Source organism: Alosa sapidissima, chromosome 16, assembly GCF_018492685.1.
Source record: "Alosa sapidissima isolate fAloSap1 chromosome 16, fAloSap1.pri, whole genome shotgun sequence".
Taxonomy (NCBI): Eukaryota; Metazoa; Chordata; class Actinopteri; order Clupeiformes; family Clupeidae; genus Alosa; species Alosa sapidissima.
In genome coordinates, this window is record NC_055972.1 from 16,603,379 (window position 1) to 16,626,565 (window position 23,187).

Here is a 23,187-nt window from a genome sequence, read left to right on the forward strand (position 1 = left end):
GGGTCTGACTGTGTGTGTACATGAGAGAGAGAGAGTGTGTGTTGGTGTGAATATGTGTCAGTGAGTGAGTGGGTGTTTGTTTGAGAGTGGCAAGGCTTAGAGATGCGTTTGGTGCATCTGATCCGCGAGGCTGTTTATAGAGCTGAGGCCTGCTGTGTGTAAAAGAAGCAAGCAGATACACTTTCCCACACACTCGCAAAAAATAGCTCCAGAGTTCAAAAACCCAAATTTTTCCCGTGCTTTACCATCCTGTTCCACATGTCAAGGAAACGCTCTTTATAACCAGTGTTATTGAATTACAGTACTCTCAACAGAGCGATGGCATTAAAAGGTCATTTTGCCTACTCATGGATGAGTCACTGTGCTTGGTGAACACCGGGCGGACAGGAGACAACCCTCTTAGAGGCGGTATAGCTATGTGGTCAAAAAAGCAACGCAGAGTAATGTACTGTACTTTCCTACATGCTATGCCATGCTTCACCTATATTCTCTTAATATCTGTAATCAGATAATTGAACCTACATCTTCAAATCTAGCACTGCAAAATAAATGATTTAGAGGACTGAAAAATAAAAGTATTTAGAGGACTGTGGGAGGACTATCAAAGGTTGTCTTTACAGACCTAACAAACGAAAGTGTCTCTCAGACTACGTTTAAGTATTTTTAGGAACATTAGTTGTGTTAACTGGGTTTGACCATTGCTTGTTCACCGCACCCAAATAGAAAACACATTTCTTGATTACTCACATCTATTTAAGGCTTAGCGGAGTGACAGGTCACTTGAAAAATCAGTTGTAAATGAATTCCAGGCATGTTATCTGATGTACGTTCACAGTGATGATATCAGCACATGAAATGTGGAAGTCTGAATATGAATGAGGCACACATACACAGACCATTGCATCTGAATGGAAATTGAACGGAATAAGAACCAGTGCAAGCCATTATCTTTGTGAGGGTGACATCAAGTCTGACATCAACTTATGCCCTGTTAGGATTTGAATAGGCCTATTATTCTGAACACACAAACTCACACACACATACACACACAGGGTGCTGTTGAGTTTGGGGACAGCAGAGCTTGAGAGCTTGATGCTAGTTTCGCATATACCAGCAGCAAGGGAATATAGATGGTAAGCCTTATACCACTTTGTTTCCATCACAATCTAGATTATTATTAGTTGTTAGATTAGTTATAGTTATTAGTTATTAGCTGTGAATTTATTAAAGTATACTGCTAATATAATAATACCCTGTTTGTTCCTTCCCTTCTGCTGTCTCTCTCTCTCTCTCTCTCTCTCTCTCTCTCTCTCTCTCTCTCTCAAATCTGTTGACTTGGCAGACCGATTCCGTCCCTGGACTCTCCTCAAGGTGAAGAGTTCCGCACCCCCACTGAAGAGATCGCTCCTCCTGTGGTAGAGCCCGCAGAGGAAGCCCACTTGGATTCCAGGTGAGTCCAATGCTTCTCAATAGACACATTCACTTACTTTCACTCATGTTAGTCCTAATATGCTGATGTTGGGGAAAGGCTGTAATTTCCCCTCCATGTTGCATATTTATTACTAATATAATATATATGAGGGGTCATGTACTATTTTGAAATCTTTGAGTTGGATGGTGTTGAATATTTGATAGTCATAGATATTTTATCTAATTTGACACTACTGTAACACTTCCTTGTTGACCTAGAAGAAACTCATCCAGCGACATTATTGTCATTCCGAAAAGGGGAAGTCGAGACTTTGCTTGTGTTAATGATAAACAACAAATTCCAGAAAGAGTGTTTTGTTGAGGACACAGTCTTGGTTGAGTAAACTGGTGATAAACTGCTACTGCTTCTCATTTGTGTCCTTCAGTGTCCGCAAGGGCAACAGTAGCAGTAAAGTTAAGTAAAATTAACCCTTAAAGGAGTACCGTCACACCGGTGTGACGGGAATGTTGGGAAATTAACGTTCTAAAGAATATCTGGGTTCATTGAATTCAACATAGAATTTTAGAACCTTCAATTGTTGCGGAACTTACAATGTTCAAAAACCTACACCTTTAAGGGTTAGTGACCGGTATTTAGCACTCTTTTATCCAAAGTGACACAGACTGGCAAAGGCGGGTTTGGGAATCAAACCTGGGTTAACTGATTGTCATATGGCTACCCAACTACTGCTCCTATTAAAATTTATCTTGTTATGCCCCCAGAGTTTACAGAAAAAAAGTGTATATCATTCTGTGTCTTTTCCCTGCTGGTCAGTACGCTTAATGTGCATTTAAGCTTCTCTCAAAAAGCTTCTGAAAAACTCCACTTACACATGCTGTCCAGATGGCTCGAGACATATACACACACACATACTGTATATACACACACACACATACACACACACACACACACACACACACACACACACATCCACACACACACACACACACAAGGAGATGAGATTAAATAAATATCTTGCTTCTAATCCCAGATTTGCAAACATCTGGATGTCACACGTGGAGCAACGTGGAGGAATATACAGAGATTGTTAAATGAATGACCGGACTAGATTAACAGGTCATGTGCGGTCCTGCGGATAACTCTGTAGAGTCGTGACAGTAAATGGTCGTCCAGGGTTACCAGACAGACAGCATTATCCTGTAAGAGATGGGGCAGGACAGTCTGTTCCAAATTAAAAGTTTTATATAAGTGTCCAGTCTGTGAGAGATGTTCTTGGAGTCCATGGTGCTCATCATATCTCCGGCATTAAAAAAGGGATGAGTGGACAAGCCTCTAAGCCCAGCCTTTAGGCATCTCATCTCGAGACATTAGAACATATTTCTCCATTAACTGTCTATTGTATTGTAAGTATTGTCTATTTCAGACTAGGCTTACATCTGATAGTCTGAATGTTGCATTAGTCAGGCATGTGGGCATTCTAAAGTTGTTTTGTCTTTCGCTTGTCATCTCTTTTCATTCTTGGCATCACTATGCAGTACATATGCCATTAATCTGTACCTCTGTCTGGCTGTCTTTCCCTGACTCTCTCTCTCTTTATTGGTCTGTCTTTCTGTCCGTCTTTCTGTCTCACTCTGCCCAGTCTCTCTCTCTATCTCTCTCTCTCTCTTTCTCTCTCTCTATCTCTCTTTCTATCTCTCTCTCTTTCTCTCTCTCTCTATCTGTATCTCTTTCTAACACCATACACATGCCTCTGGAACACTTGGTGCTTGTCAATTACAGGGCTTGTCCCACTGCACACTTCACTGGAGACAGTTTGGACTTGGGGAGTGTTACTAAGTGTGTGTGTGTGTGTGAGAGAGAGAGAGAGAGAGAGAATGAGTGTGTGTGTGTGTGTGTGTGTAAAAGACAGAGGGTGAGATAAGTAGACAGCAGATCGAGTGAGAGCGTGTGAGAGAATTCCTTTCTAAATTGTCCCGTGCGTATGTGTGTCAGGTTATTTTTAGGGCGCATGTGTGTACTCCCGGTTTTACCCACAGCTGGAGACTATCGTCTCTGTCAGTCTCTGTCTGTGTCTCTGGTATCGGAAGGGACCCTGTGGAATTTAGTCTGACAGCGTGTTTGTGTCCACATGTCTGTGTGTGTCCACATGTCTGTCTGTGTGTGTGTGTGTGTGTGTGTGTGTGTGTGTGTGTGTGTTTGCTATTCACACCAACGCCCTCACATGAGTCCATTCCGAGCGGCCTGTCAGTCCAGAACAAAAGCTATAATGCAGTCACACTTAAGCTGAGAATTTAATACTTTATGTCTGTGTGTGTATGTGTGAGTGAGAGAGAGGGGGAGAGAAAGAGAGAGTTAGAGATTGGGAGAGGCAGAAAGAGAGAGTGTGTGAGAGGGAGAGGGAGGGAGGAAGAGAGGGAGTGTGTGTGTGAGAGAGAGAGAGGGAGAACAGGGCTGTGAAGTGGTGTGTGTGAGGTATTTTGAGTGCGTCGTCCAAAGAGAATGGCCAAACACGTCCTGCTCCACTCTGCCTTCTCTCTCGAGCCGGACACAGACAACAGACATCGGGTGAGTCGTGCTCCGGGTGTGTGAAGTGAAAAGCTGTTTGTCTTCTACTCTGTGGCCTTTAATGGTGCCGCTAGGCTACTGGTTAGCACATACAGTACGTACAGCCGCCAGGATGCTCAAGTGCTGTCAGTTAACGTCTTGACAAAACAGGTTGAAGGGACAGGAAAGAAGAGAGAGAAAAGAAAGGGAGGCAAGAAGAAGCAGAGGGAGGACAAGAGAGTTAATGAAACGAAGGAAGGAAGGAGAGGAGATGTGTAATGATACGTGTGAAGAAATGCTGAGTTCTCAAACAGCTGGTTTTGGAAAGGAAATGATGGTGTAGTTAGTGTGCTGTCCATCACTTTCTCTCTCCCTCTACTCTCTCCTCCTCCTCTTCCTCCTCCTCCTCCTCTTCGTCTTGAGGTAAGGCGGAGTTTTGACACCTGACAGTTGGGGGAGTGAGTATAAGTGTGTTCAGACAGGCAAATGCATGTCTCAAACAAAAGTGGGTGGTTCAGCTTTGACGTGTGTGTGTGTGTGTGTGTGTGTGTGTGTGTGTGTGTGGCTGTGTGTGTGTTTATGCCAAGTGTGTCTTCATCTGTCGACACACTCGTGTCTGTGCGCTACTGAATGTGCTGTGTCATGACTCCCTCGCTTAAAAGCACACATCTGGAGAGTGTTTTGTGCTGCGTGTGTGTTCGCAGCGTGTCTGAACCCATCCACCTACCCGCACTAACTCTTCCTGCTTTCATGCTTTCACTTGTCCTCAGTTCTGTCAGCGAGCTGTGCTTTCTGATGGCAGCCTCTTTTACAGGATACCTCAGGTTCCACTGACTTTATAAATAGTCAGTTCTTACCATTTTGTGCTTACTAAGAATTATTGCTCATCATCATTTTGCTTTAGTAGGCTATAATAAATAATACACTAAAAGCAATAGCAAATAATATTGTAGTATTATAACCTTTAACTTTTTCAGTGTTCAGAGAGTTCTAGTAGCTAGTTGGATTTGGTTTATTCTTGTGCTTGTATGACATTGTCCAGCATCTCTCACTGACGTTATCAAGTTTTACACTCTATGGGCAAACTGCATCAGCTACGTCCATGTTGGGGCTGAAGTAGTATGCATCATCAAAGGATAAGGAAATGAGCGTGTGTTGACTTTGCAGATTCAAATTCCTTTTGGCACGACATTACTTTTGACTCTGGATGCAAATCGTTTGAGTTTACCATCATTTGTAAAATCCTCCTCGTATTAAGATAATGAAGATGTATTGCCTCAGTACTCACAGTGCACTGCTTTACAAACGTCCATTTCAGCTGTTTGGGTGTCATGGCAGCTGTAAAGTAGCTTATTGCTTCAGAAACTTGAATTCCATGAAGGTCACACGACAAGTGTTTCTGTGGTTGGCTGCAGCAGCTGTGAGGGGGAATGCAATCCAGCTCTATAATTATGATAATGGCATCACATATTTTTGCTGAAATGGCCTAATTTCCTTAATCAGCAAGCTGAGATAGCAGTGGAGCATTGCCATGAGCGCATTTGCTTAAACAATTTGACACACTAAAAATACTCTGGTATATATTTTAGTAAACTTAATGGTCGTCATGTCAACGTCATCAACAGTGTCATATTTATACATGTATGTGTTTTCTACTCACATTCCCAGTCGTTTCTCTGCTTAAACTAAAACAATCTTGACATTAACATGAATACCATTTAGTGTGACTCATCACACGTTGCTCTTACGCCTTTACAAGCCATGGTTGGCACGGAAACTGAATGCTGAGCGAGTGTGTTGAACAAATGTTGCCATGGTAATTGATGACATGCTTTGGGATTAGGCTGGAAGTAACAAAGCTGTTTATTACAAACACTGGGACAACTATCCAGCATTTTTTCCAGCATTTGGCAGGAATATTTCTGAAGGAAAAGACAATTCAGCAGTCAGCACTTTTTTTTTTTTAAACGCAAATTAGAACACGCCTCATTTCTAGTTCGAACCGCAGCGTAATGAGCCTCTAAAGCGCAGTCATTTAGAGTTACAGAGAATGTGCTCTGGGGGTGTGAGAGGTTGAAGTGTGAAGCCGTGCACAGCAGTAGCATTGTGTTTATGTTTAAATGCTACTAAAATGCCAACTCCTTTGGCCACTTTTATTTATTTGTAGTCTGTTAGCTATTAAACACTGTCGGGGTTGACTGTTTTCTTGTTCCAGCTGCATTTGTCAGATTAGTCAGGGTATTATTGTTCTCTCTCTCTGTCTCTGAGTGTGTGCCTGTGTGTATTAGTGAGCATGGTTTTTGTGTGTTTAATATAATTGTGTCTAATCCGTGGCAGGGTATGTCTGGGGGCAAGAGGGTTCTCTGTTTTTATTTGTGAGATCTGCTCTGCCTGCTGCTGCTAGCTCCTTGTAAAGCTTTGTTTTACTGGTCCAGAATGGAGGTCTCCAGATGTGAGGCCCCCCTGTACCAACATAACATCATCTCCAGAGCGGGATAAAGGACCACTTGTACCTGACCACTCACAGTGACATCATCGCATAATGATGGTGTGTGTGTGTGTTAGAGAGAAAGAGACAGTGTCTCTCTCTCTGTGTCTCACTCCTCACTCTCTCTCTCTCTCTCTCTCTTTCTCTCTTTGTCTCACTTCTCACTGTGTCTCTTTCTCTCTCTCTTTGTCTCAACTATCATTTTCCCTCTTTTTTCCCACTTCTGTTTTTATTTTGTTATTTTACAGTGTCCCAAGCTCATTCTGTCCTTCATCCCCTTCTGCTCTGTCCCTCTCTCACTCTCTCTTTTTCACTCTCACTCTCTCTCACTCTCACTCTCTCTCCTCCTCTCCCTCTCTCTCTCACTTTCACTCTTTCCCTCAGGGCACCATGGTTATAGTCTCTGGTGACCGAGTGAGCTGTTATTATTGTCTGGCCTGGTTTTTCTGGAGGTCTGGACCATCAAAGTCTCAATCACTTACAGTCCACTGGTGCTCTGGGAAAAGGCAGAGACTGCAGATGTGTTTCAGCAGCCAAAACCTGGGCTTCCTGGTGACGTCTAAACAGCTGCCTGTCACAATGGCATCCCTTTTGGGTGTGGCCCTAAGTAAGCACAAATTAAGTCCAAATAAAATGGGACAGCATACGCTGACCAAGGGCAGATCTGGGATTTAAATCATGACCACGGCCATGTCAGCAGCGTATTTAGCAAATGTTTTTGAAAAGATGTTGCCCTTGCAGTGTGGCTTCTCCAGGCTTAGCTGGCACCAGAACCCTCGACCAGGTTGTGTGTTTCTCTTTAGGAAATGGGCAGCTGAGGACATATTTGATAGAGGGAGGCATTCTTAGACCAGGCACCCAGGCCAGCTGATTAGGCCGCAGCTATGCACAGTTGTTGAGGGCGTGTTTTAGAGGCACTGGCGTGTGCTTGGAGAGTTGTGGGTGTATTTTTAGCTGCGCACCAGAGGCTGCCCCCCCCCCCCCCCCCCCCCAACCCCGACTGGGAGCAGCTGCAGGGGTGGCCGTCGCACTGCCTGTCAGATTAGGGGCCAGCCGGGGGTAGGAGGGGTGGGGGGGGGGGGGGGGGTGGATGGATGAATGCCAGCCTGCTCCCAGGTGCCTGCTGCTGGGAAAGCTCAGCCAGCGGTTACCTGTTAGCACCCCGAGATCAAGGGCGACACACATGCAGACATAAAGGATTATGCAGTGGAACATGTGTTTACTACGAACACTAGGAGCTTTGTTGATATCTTGCTGCAATACTTAGGCTCTCTAGTTTTTGTTCAATGTGAATATTGTATTGGTTTTGAATAATGTGAATGTGTGATGGTTTGGGTATAAAAGTAAATGCAAAGAACCTCTAGTGTGTTTGTGTGTGTGTGTGTATGGTTATGATCACTTTGCTACACATTTGTAGCACGATTGTAATGTCCATTGGCATGGTTTTGCCAGTTGTGCAGTTATTCTCGGTCAGCTCCACTCCCGATGTGCCCCGTGCCTGAGTCCTCTCTTGTCCCAACCCTCCACAGGTCCTCCTCACCCCCTCTTGTTGAGAGGAACGACTCCGTCCCTCCCTCCCCGAAACCCCCGGCGGACCACCACGCCTTCCCTCCTGCCCTGCCCGCTCATCTCTTCCGGGACGCCGCTGAGTTCCCCACACCTCCTCCCACCCCTCCGGACAGGAACCCCCCAGCCTCGGCCTCGGAGCCCGTTCCCCCCCCTCCTGCATCTCCTCCATCTCCTCCTCCTGCTGTTGTCCCTGAAGCCCCCTGCGCCCCACCACCACCACCACCACCACCTCCTCCATCGCCTCCTCCACCACTTTCACCACCTCCACCTCCAGCCCAGGACACAGAGGAGTGGCCGCCCATCCCCTCTTTTGTCAGGTAACACACTATTCTGGTTTCTTACGAGCTCTGGCTCTGCTCTGCTGGTGTAATTTTGGTTCCTGTTGCCATATAAAACATGTGCTGCTGGCTGGCAGGCACCTCCTCTCATTCCAGACTGATTGGGTAATGAGTAATGGGTCCAGTAAAATGGGTTCAGATTTATTCATAGACTGGGATGGCGGTGGAGGGTCTGTGATGTCCTTCCCCGGGCTTGGCTTGCTGAAAAGTTATTCATTTATTTCATGAAATGTACTGTAAAGTGGGAAATACAAACCCTTGTTTCCTCAATGCTGTCAATGTATTTTTCTAAAATAGGATTGCAATAGAGAACAGCCTGATCCTGATCATCAGTCTTTTAATTAATTAATGCATTTCAGAGAAGGGTTTGTGATGGGTTGGATGGGGATGTGTTGTTCTCTGTTCTCTTGTACTCTGGCCCCTACTATTGGTATGCTGAGTCATTGTCTCACCTCTCTCTCTCTGTGGCGCGCACACACACACACACACACACACATACACACACACATACACACACACACACACACACATACACACACACATACACACACACACACGCGCTACTCTCGTCCCACCCTATTTTCTCCATTGCCTCAAGCTCCTGAATGTGCTACTCTGAGACAAAGCCTGAGGACGCGCCTTGATTTCCTAGACTGAATCAAAGCAAATATTACGCAGCCCTAGACAGCACACTTCATTCAAATGCTCCCCCAGCTTCAGAAAGGAAATATTAACCTGGCTCTGTGTCTGCATCCCTCCCAAAATTATTTTTTAACCGGGAAGGTAATTATTGTCTGCATGTCTGTATGCAGCAGACATAGTCATGATTGCATTGATAGATAAGCTAAGCTTGGAGCCATTTGTTGGGTATCCTGCTGAACGTTGCCTTGTGCTGCCTTATCCACCAGTCTGCCCTGTGATAGTGGTCATTAAATGTTCATGCCGCAGTGCCTGTCTGTCCAGGGGTGTGTTATGGTCTGTGGATGGCTGCTGAGTAGAGTAGACTGCACTGGATTTACACTGAGTAATCCTCTAACATGCTGTGGGCAGAGTGGGGAATATACTGTAGTCATTTGGCAATTAGGTTTATTGTTTACTTCAGTGCCATCATAACAGCCTTATATTCCATCCACCTTCTGCTTATTATATGGTTAGTCTCATTGTAAGTAGTCTCTGGATTCTCTTCAAAGCATCTTGCTGTAGAGAGCAGAAATCTGCGATGATGTCATTTTGGCCATGGCTAATAATCCCCCAGTACCCCCCGCCCCCCACTCACATTGCTTGGCACAAGCCGGTGAGTCAGTGTTTGGGAGGACGTCATAGGGTTTGTCCAAATGCAGCGCAGTGTTTGGCCAGCAGATGGCGCGTGTGCGCTACGTGTCTGCCGAGCCTGGGCCCTCTCTGCAGACCTGCTCCGAGCTATTTACAGGCTCAGTGTTGAGTGAGGAGCCGCGCTCTCCGCCATGCATTATTTAAAACGCACAGTGTTTCTCCTCTTCTTTGGGGATGCCAGATTTACCACCACAGATGGCCCCCAACGTCTCTAACGGACAGCAGCGAAGAGAGAGTCCGATGAGAGCCGACGACGGAGCAGAGCAGAGCAGAGGCAGGCTGAGATATTAGGAGCTATTAAGGCCATGCCATTGGATGAGCTGAGAATGCTCCATCACACTGACTGTGAAAGGCACTCAGTCCTACTTTTCCAGATCACTCTTTCCTTGTTTCACCTCAGCCTTATTTGTGCACACCTCATTCAGGCAGTGAAGGTTGTTAAAGAGCGCATCATTCATCTAGTGCTGCAGTGACTGAAACAGAAGGGATGCTTTTAGGATTCTAGTATTTGTTGTATAGAATCTGGACAAGACTACTAGTTTAGTATTGAGTGGTTGGAATGATGGGCTAACTCGTTCAGTTCTTATTTTCTATCATGTGAATCAGCCCTCTGTAACAGTGAAAGTTTGTATGAATTACTATGGTAGAAAATATCTGACTTTTTAAGTCTCACAACTAAATGGAAAATGAAATTGAATGGTGGTTAAAATCATCTCTATGTAGCATTGCTGGATTATCAAATGAATGTAAGATTGGCATTGGGGGTTATTAGCATTGGTCACTGATTTTACCTGTGCCCAGCTGCCTCCTATGGATGCCAACACCATGACTTTGCACTCTACCTGCCCAGCGGCCCTACAGAATCCCCATCAGCAACAGGTCTGCTAGAGCACAGATGAGGGTCCATGGGGCTGGACAGTTAGACTTACACAAACTCGTTTTGCTGGATTTCCATCATCAGGACTAAGGCATCGGACTTGATCACTGGCACTACTGAGGGATGGTTGATGAGGGAGTTTGGGTCTGAAGTTCTGGGACTGTTCCTTACAGAGCTCGGTTCCCTTCAATGTGATCAAGGATTATACAGGTGTGGCGGGATTGTTGGTGAGGTGTTTCAAAAAGCTTAGTATGGTCTGAATTCATCGCATTAAAGGATTAACTAATGCATTTGGATGGCTTTGTGGTCGGTGTATTCAGCTCATCGGGTTAATGTAATTGAAAACAGACTATTAGAGCAGGATTTACATAGATGGACACACACACACACACACACACACACACACATGTATTGGTACTTCACTTAGTGAAGCACATATGCTGAGACGACCTAGATTCCTCAGGCCAAGGTTATGAATCTTTTAAAAAACCTGCCTCTATAATATCTTTCGGTGGCTGCGCCGTTTGAAAATTTAATTTCTCAATTTCCTCCGTCTGTGTGGGAGCGCCTGAGTTGCAAGCCAGGGCTGCTGTGCTGTGCTGTGTGTGGGCCTGGGTTTGGATGGGGGCAGGGGGTTGGTGGGACATGCTCACGTGTTTGTTCTATGCATAGATCTCTCTGCAGTGTCATGCTTGGCTTGATATCAGTATGGACCTTTTGGCTGAATTGCCCGCACCACCATAAAAAGCTTTTACAAATGTGCACAGGACTCGAAAACTTTGAGCGGTGCCATTTAGAAGCTCATTGTTAGACTAATGCAGGAAATCCTTCACATTTTGATGCATTATCTTGAGCGTTAGTAATTATACCCCACCATGTCTTGACACTTTGCTCTGTGGTAGGCTGTCATTTGATTAGAGCCCATCTTTAGCCTTGGGTGGGGGAGAGGAGGGAGAGGAGACAGTGCACGTGCTGTGTCTGAGGACGGGAGAGATAATGGCTTTCTCATTTTATTTGCCCAGCGGGCAACTAAAACACTCCGAATCCCAGAGACGGCCCTGCCTCAGCACCTATGTGCCTCTCTTCCTCCCTACCCATCACAGGCCCTGTTGCTAGGGCGCAATCTCTCTCTTCTTCTCCTCCTCCTGCTACCCCTTCTTCTTCTCCTTCATGCTACTTTTCTCATTCTGCCTCTCTTCTTCCTCCTCTTCCTCTTCTACCTCTACTTTTCTCTTACTGTATGTATGCCCAGATCTCCTGCTCTCTCTCTCTCTGCATCTCTCTTTCCCTCCCTTTTCCTAGCGTACCTTTCCAAATGAAAGAGGGAGTGGAACAAAAGCAGCCTTACATCATGCTGCTCCCCAGAGGCACAGGTGCTGGGAATCCACCCTGTTCTCCCACCACGGCTCAGATGGTGAATCACAAGATCGCCTTCTTCTGGACATGGTCAAATCTCTCACATTTCAAGTCTTTTTTTAAACTTTCCTCTAACTCTCTTTTCTCTCAACACACACAGTCTCTCTCTGTCTTTCCCCGCTGTGATTGGTTGCCCCGGTTGGACGTTGTTTGTTGTGTTCGTTGAATGATTCATGAGAGGGAGGTATCTGTTTCTGGGGGCTCTGTATTGATGTGTAGCCTGGCTGGGCTCCCTTTAAACGGGAGGGGTGTTAGAGAGTGGTGGGTGTGGGTTTGGGTGGTTGTATTGACCTTGGGCAAAGAATTGAACCTACCAGAGCCCTAATTACTCTTAAATACCCGCTGGCTGTGTGTGGGTGTCGGGGGTGTGTGCGTGTGTGTGGGTTTGTGTGTGTGCACGCACGTGTGTGTGTGTGTGGGTTTGTGTGTGTGCACGCACGTGTGTGTGTGTGTGTGTGTGTCCCTTTACACATGAGAACACATGTGCTGTGAATATTGTATGTGACTTCACCAATAATCAACAGCAAGGCTTATGGCCAGTGATTTATTGATTTTCTTACTGTCTTTTTGTCATTTTTTCTAGAGCAAGGGTAGAATTAGGTTAATCTGTGTGTCACACACAGAGATGTGCGCGCATACACACACACACACACACACACACACACACATACATACAGACACACTCTCTCTCTCACACACACACACACACACACACACACACACACACACACACACACACACTCTTTGTTGAACACAGTGTCCCTTGTCGAAAAGAATAACACCAACCAAAAGAAAATAAATAACCCAACTGTCTTGGCACTCTCTCTTTCCCTCCGCACAGTAGAATAATAAACACCCAGAGCACCGTCTAACCTGCCACCGCCGCCGGCTCTGAGCCAGCCCCAGCACATCAGCTCAGACTCCAGGCCGTGTAAAGGAGTAGGTAGCGCCCAGGCCCTGGTGTGAAAAGCCTTTTGTTCATCTCCTGGACTCAACAATGGATTCATAATCCTCACATTACCATTCCTCCACTTTCCCACAGATACCGGCTAACACAGTAGAATCAGGAAGTGGTTAATGGTATGTGGGGAGGGTCACTTCAAATGCTTTGGGCTAAACACTGACCTGTTTTCTTTTCTGCTTTTGTTTGTGTCTCTTGTGTTTCTCCTTACATGTCTGTTGTCATTGTTTTTCTTTACTGCTCCTGCTGTTAAGCACACATTGTGGGCACCCGCTCCCATTTTTAATTTTCCACAGGCATCTTTGAAATATTCAGATGCTTGCTGTGAGGGCGAGTAAATTAGATCTTTATGGCATGAGTGCATGTGTGTGTCCTGCTGGGTCTCTGGGGGATTGACAGAATTAATTTGAAGATGGCTGTGAGAGAGGCAGAAATGGACCCAGAGCCCCCCCTCCCCCCCACACTCACACTGGGAGGGACATCTCCGGTATGTGTTGGAGGAAAGAGAGGAATTTGTGGAGGACATTTGAAGACAAAAGTGGACGAGTGTGTGTGTGCGTGCTTGTGACTTATTCACTGGGGAAGATGGCTCCAACTCCATCAGTGAGGAAAAATGCCACTGTCAGGATTATTGATCTTCCATTTACCCACTTAAAAATTTCTTGGATAATGAGACTGGTGAAGTGTGTGTGTGTGTGTGTGTGTGTGTGTGTGTGTGTGTGTGTGTGTGTGTGTGTGTGCCCTCCTGTGTGTCATGTGAAAGAGAAAAAAGGTCAAGTGGGGGAAATAGGAACAGTCACAACACAGGAAAAAGACACACACACACACACACACACACACACAGAGCCTACACACACACACACACAGAGCCTCACACAGCCATGTACAGTAGAGAGTTCCCACTCTGTCAGCCTCCATTGTTTACCTTCACTTCCATCAGTCCACCAACACACACACACCAACTGCTGGACATTTCCATTGTGTAGACTAGTGAAAATAACATGCGAGAGAGAGAGGGAGAAGGATATGGGGAAACTGAGAGAAACCGAGAGAAAGACAGAAGCTCTTGTGTGTGTGTGTGTGTGTATTTACATGTGACATGAGACACGGGGAGAGAGCCAGAAGGTTTTATTTGGCTTTACGTGTGTGTGTGTGTGTGTGTGTGTGTGTTTGTGAGAGAGAGAGAGTGAGAGAAAGAAAGAGGGTGTGAAAAGTTGTCAATCTGCTCTACATGGGGTCTCCTATTGTTTGCATTAGGGTGCATGCAGACGGGAAAAATCTGCTTCTTTTTGAATCGGACTGGTCCCTATGGTGAATGAGAGGGGGAGAGAGAGAGAGACAGAGGGAACGAGAGAGCAAGAGAGATGAAAAGGGGGAGGAGGGAAGGAACAGGCTCCCCTGTGAGTGGCAGATTAAGACAGAGAGGGGAGGTGCCTAAGCGAAAAGGAGCATCATACGCTTTCCACATCTTATTCTCTCTGTCTATTTTTCCCCCTCGTTCAACGCTACGGATTACATTCCACCTCCCTCCCTCCCTCCCTCCTTCTCTCTCTCTCTCACACACGCACACACTCTCTCAACCCTTCCGCTGCTGATTTGCTTGCTTGGGCTGCTGTTGCCACGGACACAGGAAGACACTCAGCTTCCTCCCCTCGGTGATGTAGAGACCTTGCGGAGCGCGCACGAGAGAGAGAGAGAGAGTGAGAGTGCGAGAAAGGCAGCGGAGAGAGAGAACGAGTGAAGAGAGACAGAGGGAGAGGTAGAGGGTAGACAGACAGCCAGTCAGTCAGGCTTAGAGATGCTACTGGTAGAGTGAGTGAGCAAGTGAGAGAGGAGAGGAGAAGAGAGGAGAGGAGAGAGGGAGATCCTCCTGATGCCAGCGGAGCCTCTGTGTCTGCACTGCAGCACAGCAGAGCCACCACCACCAAGCGGAGGAGCACCAGAGAGGAGAGCAGGGGAGACCTGAGCAGGAGGAGGAGGAGGAGGAGGAGGAAGGTAGAGGTGGAGGGGGCGAGGGATCAAGTGTGGGGGGGCAGCCGACCTGCCGGAGGATGGGCGCCGTGGAGTCTGCGGAGCAAGGACAGGCCACCTGTTCCAAACAGGAGCACACGGAGACTATGTAAGTGCACCCAGACAATCCCCCCCTCTCCCTTCTACCTGCAGCCACGTTTGGGGTAGATTTGGAGAGGAGATGGGGGTTGGGGGTAAGTCTTGTGTTTATGTGAAGGTGGGGGAAGGAGGGAGGGAGAGAGAAGGAGAGAGGTGATGACGCTGTTCCCGTCAGCCTTGTGATTGTGATTGTTATTGTCTAGTGCTGGTGCTTTCTCGGAACGGTGGCGCGTTTGGTGTCCCTGTGTCAGGTGATCGTGTCAGCACACATGCTTGTAGCCAAGGAAGCTGTGTGTGTGTGTGTGTGTGACAGGAACAAGTCACAGAAAATGTGGGGTGAGTGAGTGCTGTTGTTGTTGTTGTTGTTGTTGTTGTTGTTGTTGTTGTTTAGATGGAGGCTGTATGTGTTGATGTAAACATGTGTCTGTGCTGAGACATACACATGCACGTGTTACTGATGTGGCTGTCTGCCTGTGTGTATATGTGTGTCTTTGTGTGTGTGTGCGCGCGCGCTTATGTAGCCTATGTGAGAATTCACACAACTGGACCGTGTCTGAAGGCATTGTGTTGTTGTGCGTGGGGCTCATGCCAGCAGTCGTGTGGATGATGGTAATTTGCTGGGGGGATGGAGGACTGGGCTGCAGCAGTATAGCGAACAGGAGAGAAACAGAAAGGGGGAGAGAGAGATGGAGAGACTGAGAGAGAGAGAGAGAGAGAGATGGAGAGAAAGGGAGATGGTGACTGTGCTGAAATAGAACACAGCGGTGCGGAGGAGCACAGAGCAGAGAGGGGGAAGGGGAGAGGGGGCTGTGGGGACCTGCGCCTGAAAGCTGCTATATTTATGGCTCAGACTGGCAGACGAGAGGATGGGGGGGCGGGGGGAACGGAGCATGACAGACAGGCACGTTGGAGGTGTTTGTGTACCTGTGTGTACAGTATGTGTGTGTTTCTGTTTTCCTTTGTACAGTATGTATATGTCCAAAGAGCTGATTCTGAGGACACCGTCTTCTCACACCTTTGTGTGTCCGAGCACAAAGCAGTCTTACCTCCTTAATGCATGCAAGCCTCTTTTTATGTGTTGGATCTGTTTTTATCTAAAACCATCAGATCAAACAGCACACTGTAACATCTCCGTGGCAAACCACCACAAATCCTATATTTGACAGAATGTTTTTGAATCTTGTTACATTTGCTAATTCCTGTGAAAATATCTTTGGATGTGCGTTGCCTCATCAGTCGCCCTTGTTATGTGTTTTTGGTATTGGGTGAATTTCACCAGTGGAGGGTGGCTGTTATTACAGGTTAAACTGAAAGCTGCATGGCCCCTGATCTGTCTTTGAAAGCATTTGCCAATAGAGGGAGATGTGCTCTCACCCATGAGTAATGTAGCTTTTAGCCCCTTTCAGTCTTTCTGGTTATGTAACACTTTTAAGTGTACTTACATAAGAACATTTCACCTGCCCACTTTTTATGATAAAAAAAAAAAAAAATCCCAAGACAAAACAGAAGACAAGTATGTCTAGTTGTATTTCTGAGGACACTGTGTATGAGTTAAACTTAAGGGATGTATTTTTCTTGCACCATGCTGCAGTCCCAATGACATGGCACTGGGTGGAAAAGCTTGTAAATTTGAGCCAAACAATCCCTACTGGTCCCACTTTATCCATGACCTCATGAACTACATGTGGTATTAGCGATGGGACAGCCAACAAGCAATTACTCCCGTCAATAGCCAAACCCATTGTTTGTCTACTAGTGTACACAGTGGTTCAGATTTGAGTTTTGAAGTATTGAGTGTTAGTCATATATGGGCTATGCTCAGAGGGAACATGGTGGCCTGTTTGGCACGGCTCTGGTGTTCGTAAGCAAAGTGACCAGTAGGTCCTCCAAGTATGTGTGTTATTTTGCCTGACTGGCAGGAGTTGCCTTCAGAAACATGCTGTGGACATGTAAATCTTTGACCTCTTATGAGTCATTGTTTCTTAGAGGAGACCATCTGGTCCAATAACAGGAGATTAGCAGTGCTGTACAGATGGAGCTGTTGGGGAAAAGGCCAGGGACAAAGCTGGACGGAAAGCCAAGCATAACAGCACTTTCTGTGTGGTCAGTTTTTAGGCAAACCATTGTTTATTAAAGTTTGTCAAAAACATGTCAGATGATGCCTTGCATAGGGACTTTGTTTTTGATGCTTGTTTATACAGAGAGAATTATTACAATTATTCTGCCCTACTCAGAGTTTACTGATTCTAGAAACATTGTTTCTAAAACGTTATAGTCGCTCTTTCCTAGTCTAGCCCATCTCTACCTCTATCTTGTATCCTGCTGTCTCCCCACTGCACACAGAACTGGATTGATCTTCAAGTTGTCACTCATCTTTTCTCTCTTTCCAACTGAGTTGTTCATGAATATACATCTTAATTCATGCGTGTGTGTGTGTATGACCCACACGTTAGCCCCCACTTTCTGATGCAGTTCCTCTGACATGCCTTGTCTAGCCTGTGTGGGACGAGTGCTGTGACAGGTGCAAATTGAGTTTTGGCACCTTCGACCAGCCGCACCACCTACCCATCCCAACATGTCCAGTAGCCGCTGACCCACAGTTTGAGTGGGCAGGCAGGACCTGAGCCGTGAGCCCAGTCATGCAGAACGCATGAAATATATGAAGAAGAGGCTGAATGTTTTCAAGGGCCTTTTTGTTATTGCAGTGACTAGACAAATGCCCCACCCCCTCCCCAAGGAAAGCAGAGGAAAGAAACCGAGTGATTTAAAGGAAGCACTTCCCTCTCACATCCCTCAGTCCAAGCCTCAGAGTTATGATTCACTCAAAAACTATACTGTATACAGTCATTGGTTTCACTTTTATTGTCTCTCTGTCCATCTCCTCTCTGTGCAGTCTGTGGTTATACTCGTCCCATACTCCTCCCTCCAACCATCACTGGCTCGTAACATCACTCTTTCAGTTACATCACCCTGCAGCACTTTGCTGACATCTGCTCCGTCTCCTCCATGGAGTGCATCTAACATTACACTGTAAAAGTCCCTCAGTGTGAATATGAGAAAGACACTTGGTGAATGAAAACATAACTATGTCATATTTCAAATGATTCTGTGGGATTGAGAGGCTGGGATAGAGACTGTTTTAAGGGTGGGTGGGCGGTAGGATGGGGTTTATGTACCCCGAGGCTAACTTCCCCCTCCCTGCTGAGATCAGTTATTTTCCTCCCATCTTCCTCCCACCTCTCATCCAAACCTCCAGAGAAGACACTTGGGAGACGAATCCTCTAATCTAACCCCCCTCCATTTGCTCAAACACTGCAGACCGCTCACAGGGATTGTTTTGGTTTTAAGGAGATATTTTTCCCCCCATTAAGTCTGTCCAGAAGCTGCTGCTGTACTCTGCGGGATCCAGATGTGGTGAATCTGCCTGTGTGTGGCGGGGTGAGCTGCCAGGCGCTACCGGCTACCGCAGATGATTCGTCAGTCAGCAAGCCGACTCGACTCTGGGGCTTAGCCTGATGTGTCCCTGGAGCTTTTGTCAGCCTGAGTTGTGGAATAACAGTGGATTAAACTCTGGGTGTTAACCTGCCACGGAAAGATTCATGCCGCCTCATAAAACATGTGTTGCACACCCGTGGCTAAAGTGCTGCTATGAGCACTTACTGATAAACCTGCACAGTGCGCACATAGGATGTACACAGAAGCACACACACACACACACACACACACACACACACACACACACACACACACACACATTGCTCACACATAAACTTGCTTGTATTTGTGCATAAGGGTAAAGATGCCACCCGTACTTGCTGACTGTGGATAGAGCCTAAATGCCACCATGGTTGGCCGACGGGAGGCTTAGCACTGCAGTGATACATCACCAGTGAATTGAGACGAAGCCTTTGAAAGAGTCCAGCGAGGGAAGAAGGGAAGACAGGGTGGGAATAGAGTTGTTGGTGTGAGAGAAAGAGAGAGGGTGAGAGAGAGAGAGAGAGAGAGAGAGAGAGAGAGATAGGGTGAGAAAGAGAGAGATAGGGTGAGAAAGCAAAGGAGGAGACGAGGCAGTGGCTGTCGCAGGTGTTTGTGCGGGTGTCGGGTTGCCCTGTGAGCCCTTAGTGAGAGAGGGGCGAGAAGCGACAGGAGCACAGAAAGCCACCAGTGTCTGTGCGGCCGGGGAGACTGGCCCTAATCCAATAACCCGCTAATCTCACAGCTGCTGTGGGCCTCCATCCTCTCTCCCCACATCCCTTTCTACTCAGCCCTTTTCTTTCAGCTCTCTCTATTCCCTCTATTCTACCCAATCACAATTTTTCCCCCTCTTTTCAAAATAATTATTCTATTCCCTCACTCTCTCCCCTTTCACCCTTCTCTCTGTCTACAGCTCCTCCTCCCCTCTCTCTCTCTCTTTCTCTCTCTCTCTTTCTCTCTCCTTCTATCATCCTCTCATTTAGCTCCAGCCTCTTTGTTTGCCTCTCCAACCATCTGTGTCTGTCACCTACTTCACCATGCTGGCATGCGCTAGCCCATCACTCACACCGTGTCACCCTCCTCTATTGACAGAGAGGGACTAATAGCACCAGTTCCTAATTCGGTGCGTCCCTCCGCCTCCACCACACACAGAATGGTCGTGTGACTGACCAGCTCCTAATTTGGTGCCGCTGACCTCATGACTCATGGGTGTCCCAGCTGGTCAGCGAGCTGAACGGAGGAGGGGACAGGAGGGGTGACCGGTTTAGCCAGGTGCATCCCAGTTTCTGTCCATCTGTCTCGGGGAGGACAGGTAGCAGCACAGCCCTGTTTTTGGAGGAGTATGTTTTGGCTGAGGAGCTGAGGTGAGGGGGGGGGGGGTACAGACTAATGGTGCGTCACCGTCTGTGGTGGCAGTGCCAGTCACGCCTGTGCCAAGGCAACTGTCTCCAGGCAGGAGAGGGGAACTGTCTCTAGGCAGGAGAGATGTCTGTCTGAGCCTGGCACCACAAAACCTCTCTCTCTTTCTGTTGTTGTCTCTCGGTCTCTCTTTCTCTCTCTTCATCTCTCTCTCTCTCTTTCCTTTTAACTCTGTGTTTTTCTTTGTTTAACAATTCTGATAACTACTCCTGTTTGTCTTATGTGATGCTCTTCCTCCTCTCCTCTGTCTCCTCCCTTTCTTCTCTGGTTTCACACTCCTTGCTGAGCCCTGTGCTCTGTCATGGCTTGCCAAATGTGACACAGTAGACTGGCGCTCGGATGAAATGTGATATTTCGCGTGCTCACCGGGAAAATAAAAGCAGTCAAAGGGATTCTGTTGTGGGTGCTTTTCTCAGTTCCGTTACTGGCCGCAGGCTTTCTATTTTCAAAAGATGCCTTTGCAGTGTCACTGATATTTCTTTAATGCTGGGCTCTAATATCATTGAAATGAGCAATGGCCCTGGGAGGAAGTATGAATATAAATATTATGAATATCAGCATTCAAGATGTGTGTAAAAAATGCTGATGCTGAAGCAGAGCTTCACTTGCCCTCTCCTCTTTCTTTGTGCTCCATCATTGATGGTTTTCAGTGTTTCTGGAGAGAGAGAGAGAGAGAGAGAGAGAGAGAGAGCAATCCTTTGTTTTGATGTTTTGATTACCACTCGAGGGGGACATTGAGTTGCCATTCAGTGAGAGTGATTCTGCAGCATACAGTAGAGCAATATCCTCAGGATATATATCGGAGGTAGAAATCAACCGTGGGCTTTTGTTTTTGCACTGTGTGTTTAGAGAGAACTTGGACTCTTATCTCATGTATTTATGCAATGTTTGTTGTATTATCCCATGTACACAACAACTGGGTGTTGCACAAACACAGATGAATAAATATGTATATATTAACAAAATTGGCATATATTGCTAAAAGTGTTCAGTCGTGTTTATATTTGCAGATGGACTGATTGAGAGTGCCTGTGTCTGTTTGTGGTGTGAGCGCTTTTGTTGGAATAAGCTGGCACTGTGAGCTCGACCACATCGATGCAGATGGCATGAGCTGAGCAGTTCTTTGTTTCCATGGAGACGGGTGTTTGGATAGTTCTGGAAGCATCTCTGCCATCAGGCCAAAGCTAGGGATAAACACCTGCCAAGAGATCGCTTAATATTTGTCACATACATGCCACTGTGGCAGTTTAAACCTGATCTTTCTCAAATGGGATGACATGATAGTGATTAGAGGTGCAAAGGACCTTGGTTAGTTGTATCGTATCTGATTAGTGTCTACGAGTGTCCACCAGATTTGGACCATGGCCATGCCTGAACTGTGTCCTCACAGTTCTGAGCTTTATGGTGTATTTACTCTGAGATTTGATTTGGGTTTTAATGAAATGTCATCTCTCTCTTTCTCTCTCTCTCTTTCTCTCATGCTCTCTTTCTGTCCAACCTCTCTCTCTGTGTGTGGAGGTGACCTGCCCTAAGGCCTGCAGACCTAAGAGCTGAGACAGGCAGCTGTTTCACCACCTCCCCTCTCCCTCCTCTCCTCTCCTCGCTTCCCCTCTCCTCTCCTCTCAATCCTGCTGTGCTGTTTGTGATCTGAGCCATTTTTCTGTCCATCAAAGTCATGTGTCACCTTTTAAAAAGCCATTAAACTAGCTTGCCCCCCCCCCCCCCCCCCAGCCCCTCTAAAATGAACCCCCTCCCCAGTTTGGGTCCTCTGATGGAAGTCCGCTCACAGCTCACAGCTCACAGTTTGGGGTCTTGGGGTTCAGAAGACCCTCTCTGGATGTAACAATCGACCACACAAGACCCTACTACTGGATGTTCCGGATCAATAGCCATGCCTCCGCTATTTACCCTTCATATTCACAGCGTGTGTGTGTGTGTGTGTGCGCATGTTTGTGTGTGTGGCATAAAGGACACATAAACCTATGTTCCATTATCCTTCTTCACACTCTCACACTCTGCTTTATTGAACCATAAAATCGTCAAGTAGCGACATAAACGTATAATTGACAGAACATGGTTGTTGTCTGCATACAATTGTGAAAATGTTCACTGCGGCATCACCTTCACAAAGAGACCTGTTCTGGCTCATCCACAACCAGACAACCAGCCTCATCAATGGGTCTCCATGCAGAACCTGTGCATGGGCATGCAGATATAATTAGTCTAGTGTATGGTGGTTGTAATGCAAACAGACTGCAGGTGTGTGTGTGTGTGTGTGTGTGTGTGTGTGCTGACAACATCCTCAGGTCTAGCTCCAGTGTGTCAGTGTGACAGTAGTAGACTTCTGCAGACTCACTGGGTGTGTTCTCAGTACTCTGACCAAAGCATGTTGCTTATTAGAATTCAGTGCAGCAAAAGACACAGAGGGAGAGATGATGGGAGATCATGAGAGAGAAAGAGAGGGAGGTAAGGTCCGAGAATAAAGGAGAGAGTGTGATAAACACTGAGAGAGAGAAGCTGAGAAGCCAGCCGTCATCGCGGACAGGGAGCTAATTTTCTGTGCCAGACTCACAGAAGAGAAGGGTGTGTGATTTTGCCCACACCATCAGAGAGAACGCAGCAGCACAGAACAGCCAAGGGGAAGAGGGAGAGAGAAAACCATGTAAAAGTACCAGAGACAAAGAAGAGAGGGAGAATGTAGAAAGACCCAGAAAGAGAGAGGGAAAGCAGGGGATGGAAAGCGAGAGAAATAGGGAGGGGTGTAGAGATCAGGCACTGGCAACGAGATTCTGCAGGTGGTGAGTCTTCGCACCGAGCCAGATCGGGGACAGTGAACGTTTATCTGGGGGGTTAACATCGGCAGAGAAGACAGGAGGTGGACAAGCCGATAAACGAAGGAAATTATCGGGGAGAGTCGGAGGCAGCAGCCTGGGAGGGGTAGAGGAGAGGAGAGAGAGAGGGAGAGAGGGAGAGAAAAAGGAAAGGGAGAGAGAGGCAGAGGGAGAGAGAAAGGGAGAGGGAGGGAGAGAGAGACAGAGGGAGAGAGAGAAAGGGAGAGGGAGAGAGAGGGGCGGAGAGGGAAAGGGAGAGGGGGAGAGAGAGACAGAGGGAGAGAGAGAGGGAGAGAGAAAGGGAGAGGGAGGTGGGGAACCACGGACAGACGGAAGCACAGAAACCGGAAGGCGCACGCGTGTGTGTGTGAGCCTGCGTGCGTGTCTGGTGGTGACG

At 46.9% G+C, this 23,187-nt stretch overlaps 1 protein-coding gene and 1 long non-coding RNA gene across 8 annotated transcripts in view; both read left to right on the forward strand.

The window, feature by feature from the left end:
* tacc2 (transforming, acidic coiled-coil containing protein 2) overlaps positions 1-23,187 on the forward strand; it is a 72,087-nt gene that overhangs the window by 29,155 nt on the left and 19,745 nt on the right. For all 7 annotated transcript variants that reach the window (XM_042065960.1, XM_042065962.1, XM_042065957.1 and 4 more), the window contains 2 exons: positions 1,343-1,450; positions 7,994-8,350. In XM_042065960.1, the coding sequence (XP_041921894.1) occupies positions 1,343-1,450; positions 7,994-8,350 (465 nt within the window). The remainder of the gene's footprint in view (positions 1-1,342; positions 1,451-7,993; positions 8,351-23,187) is intronic.
* LOC121685441 lies at positions 4,378-7,193 on the forward strand. The gene is made up of 3 exons (XR_006023358.1): positions 4,378-4,399; positions 6,412-6,524; positions 6,849-7,193. It is a non-coding gene; the product is annotated as an uncharacterized LOC121685441 (long non-coding RNA).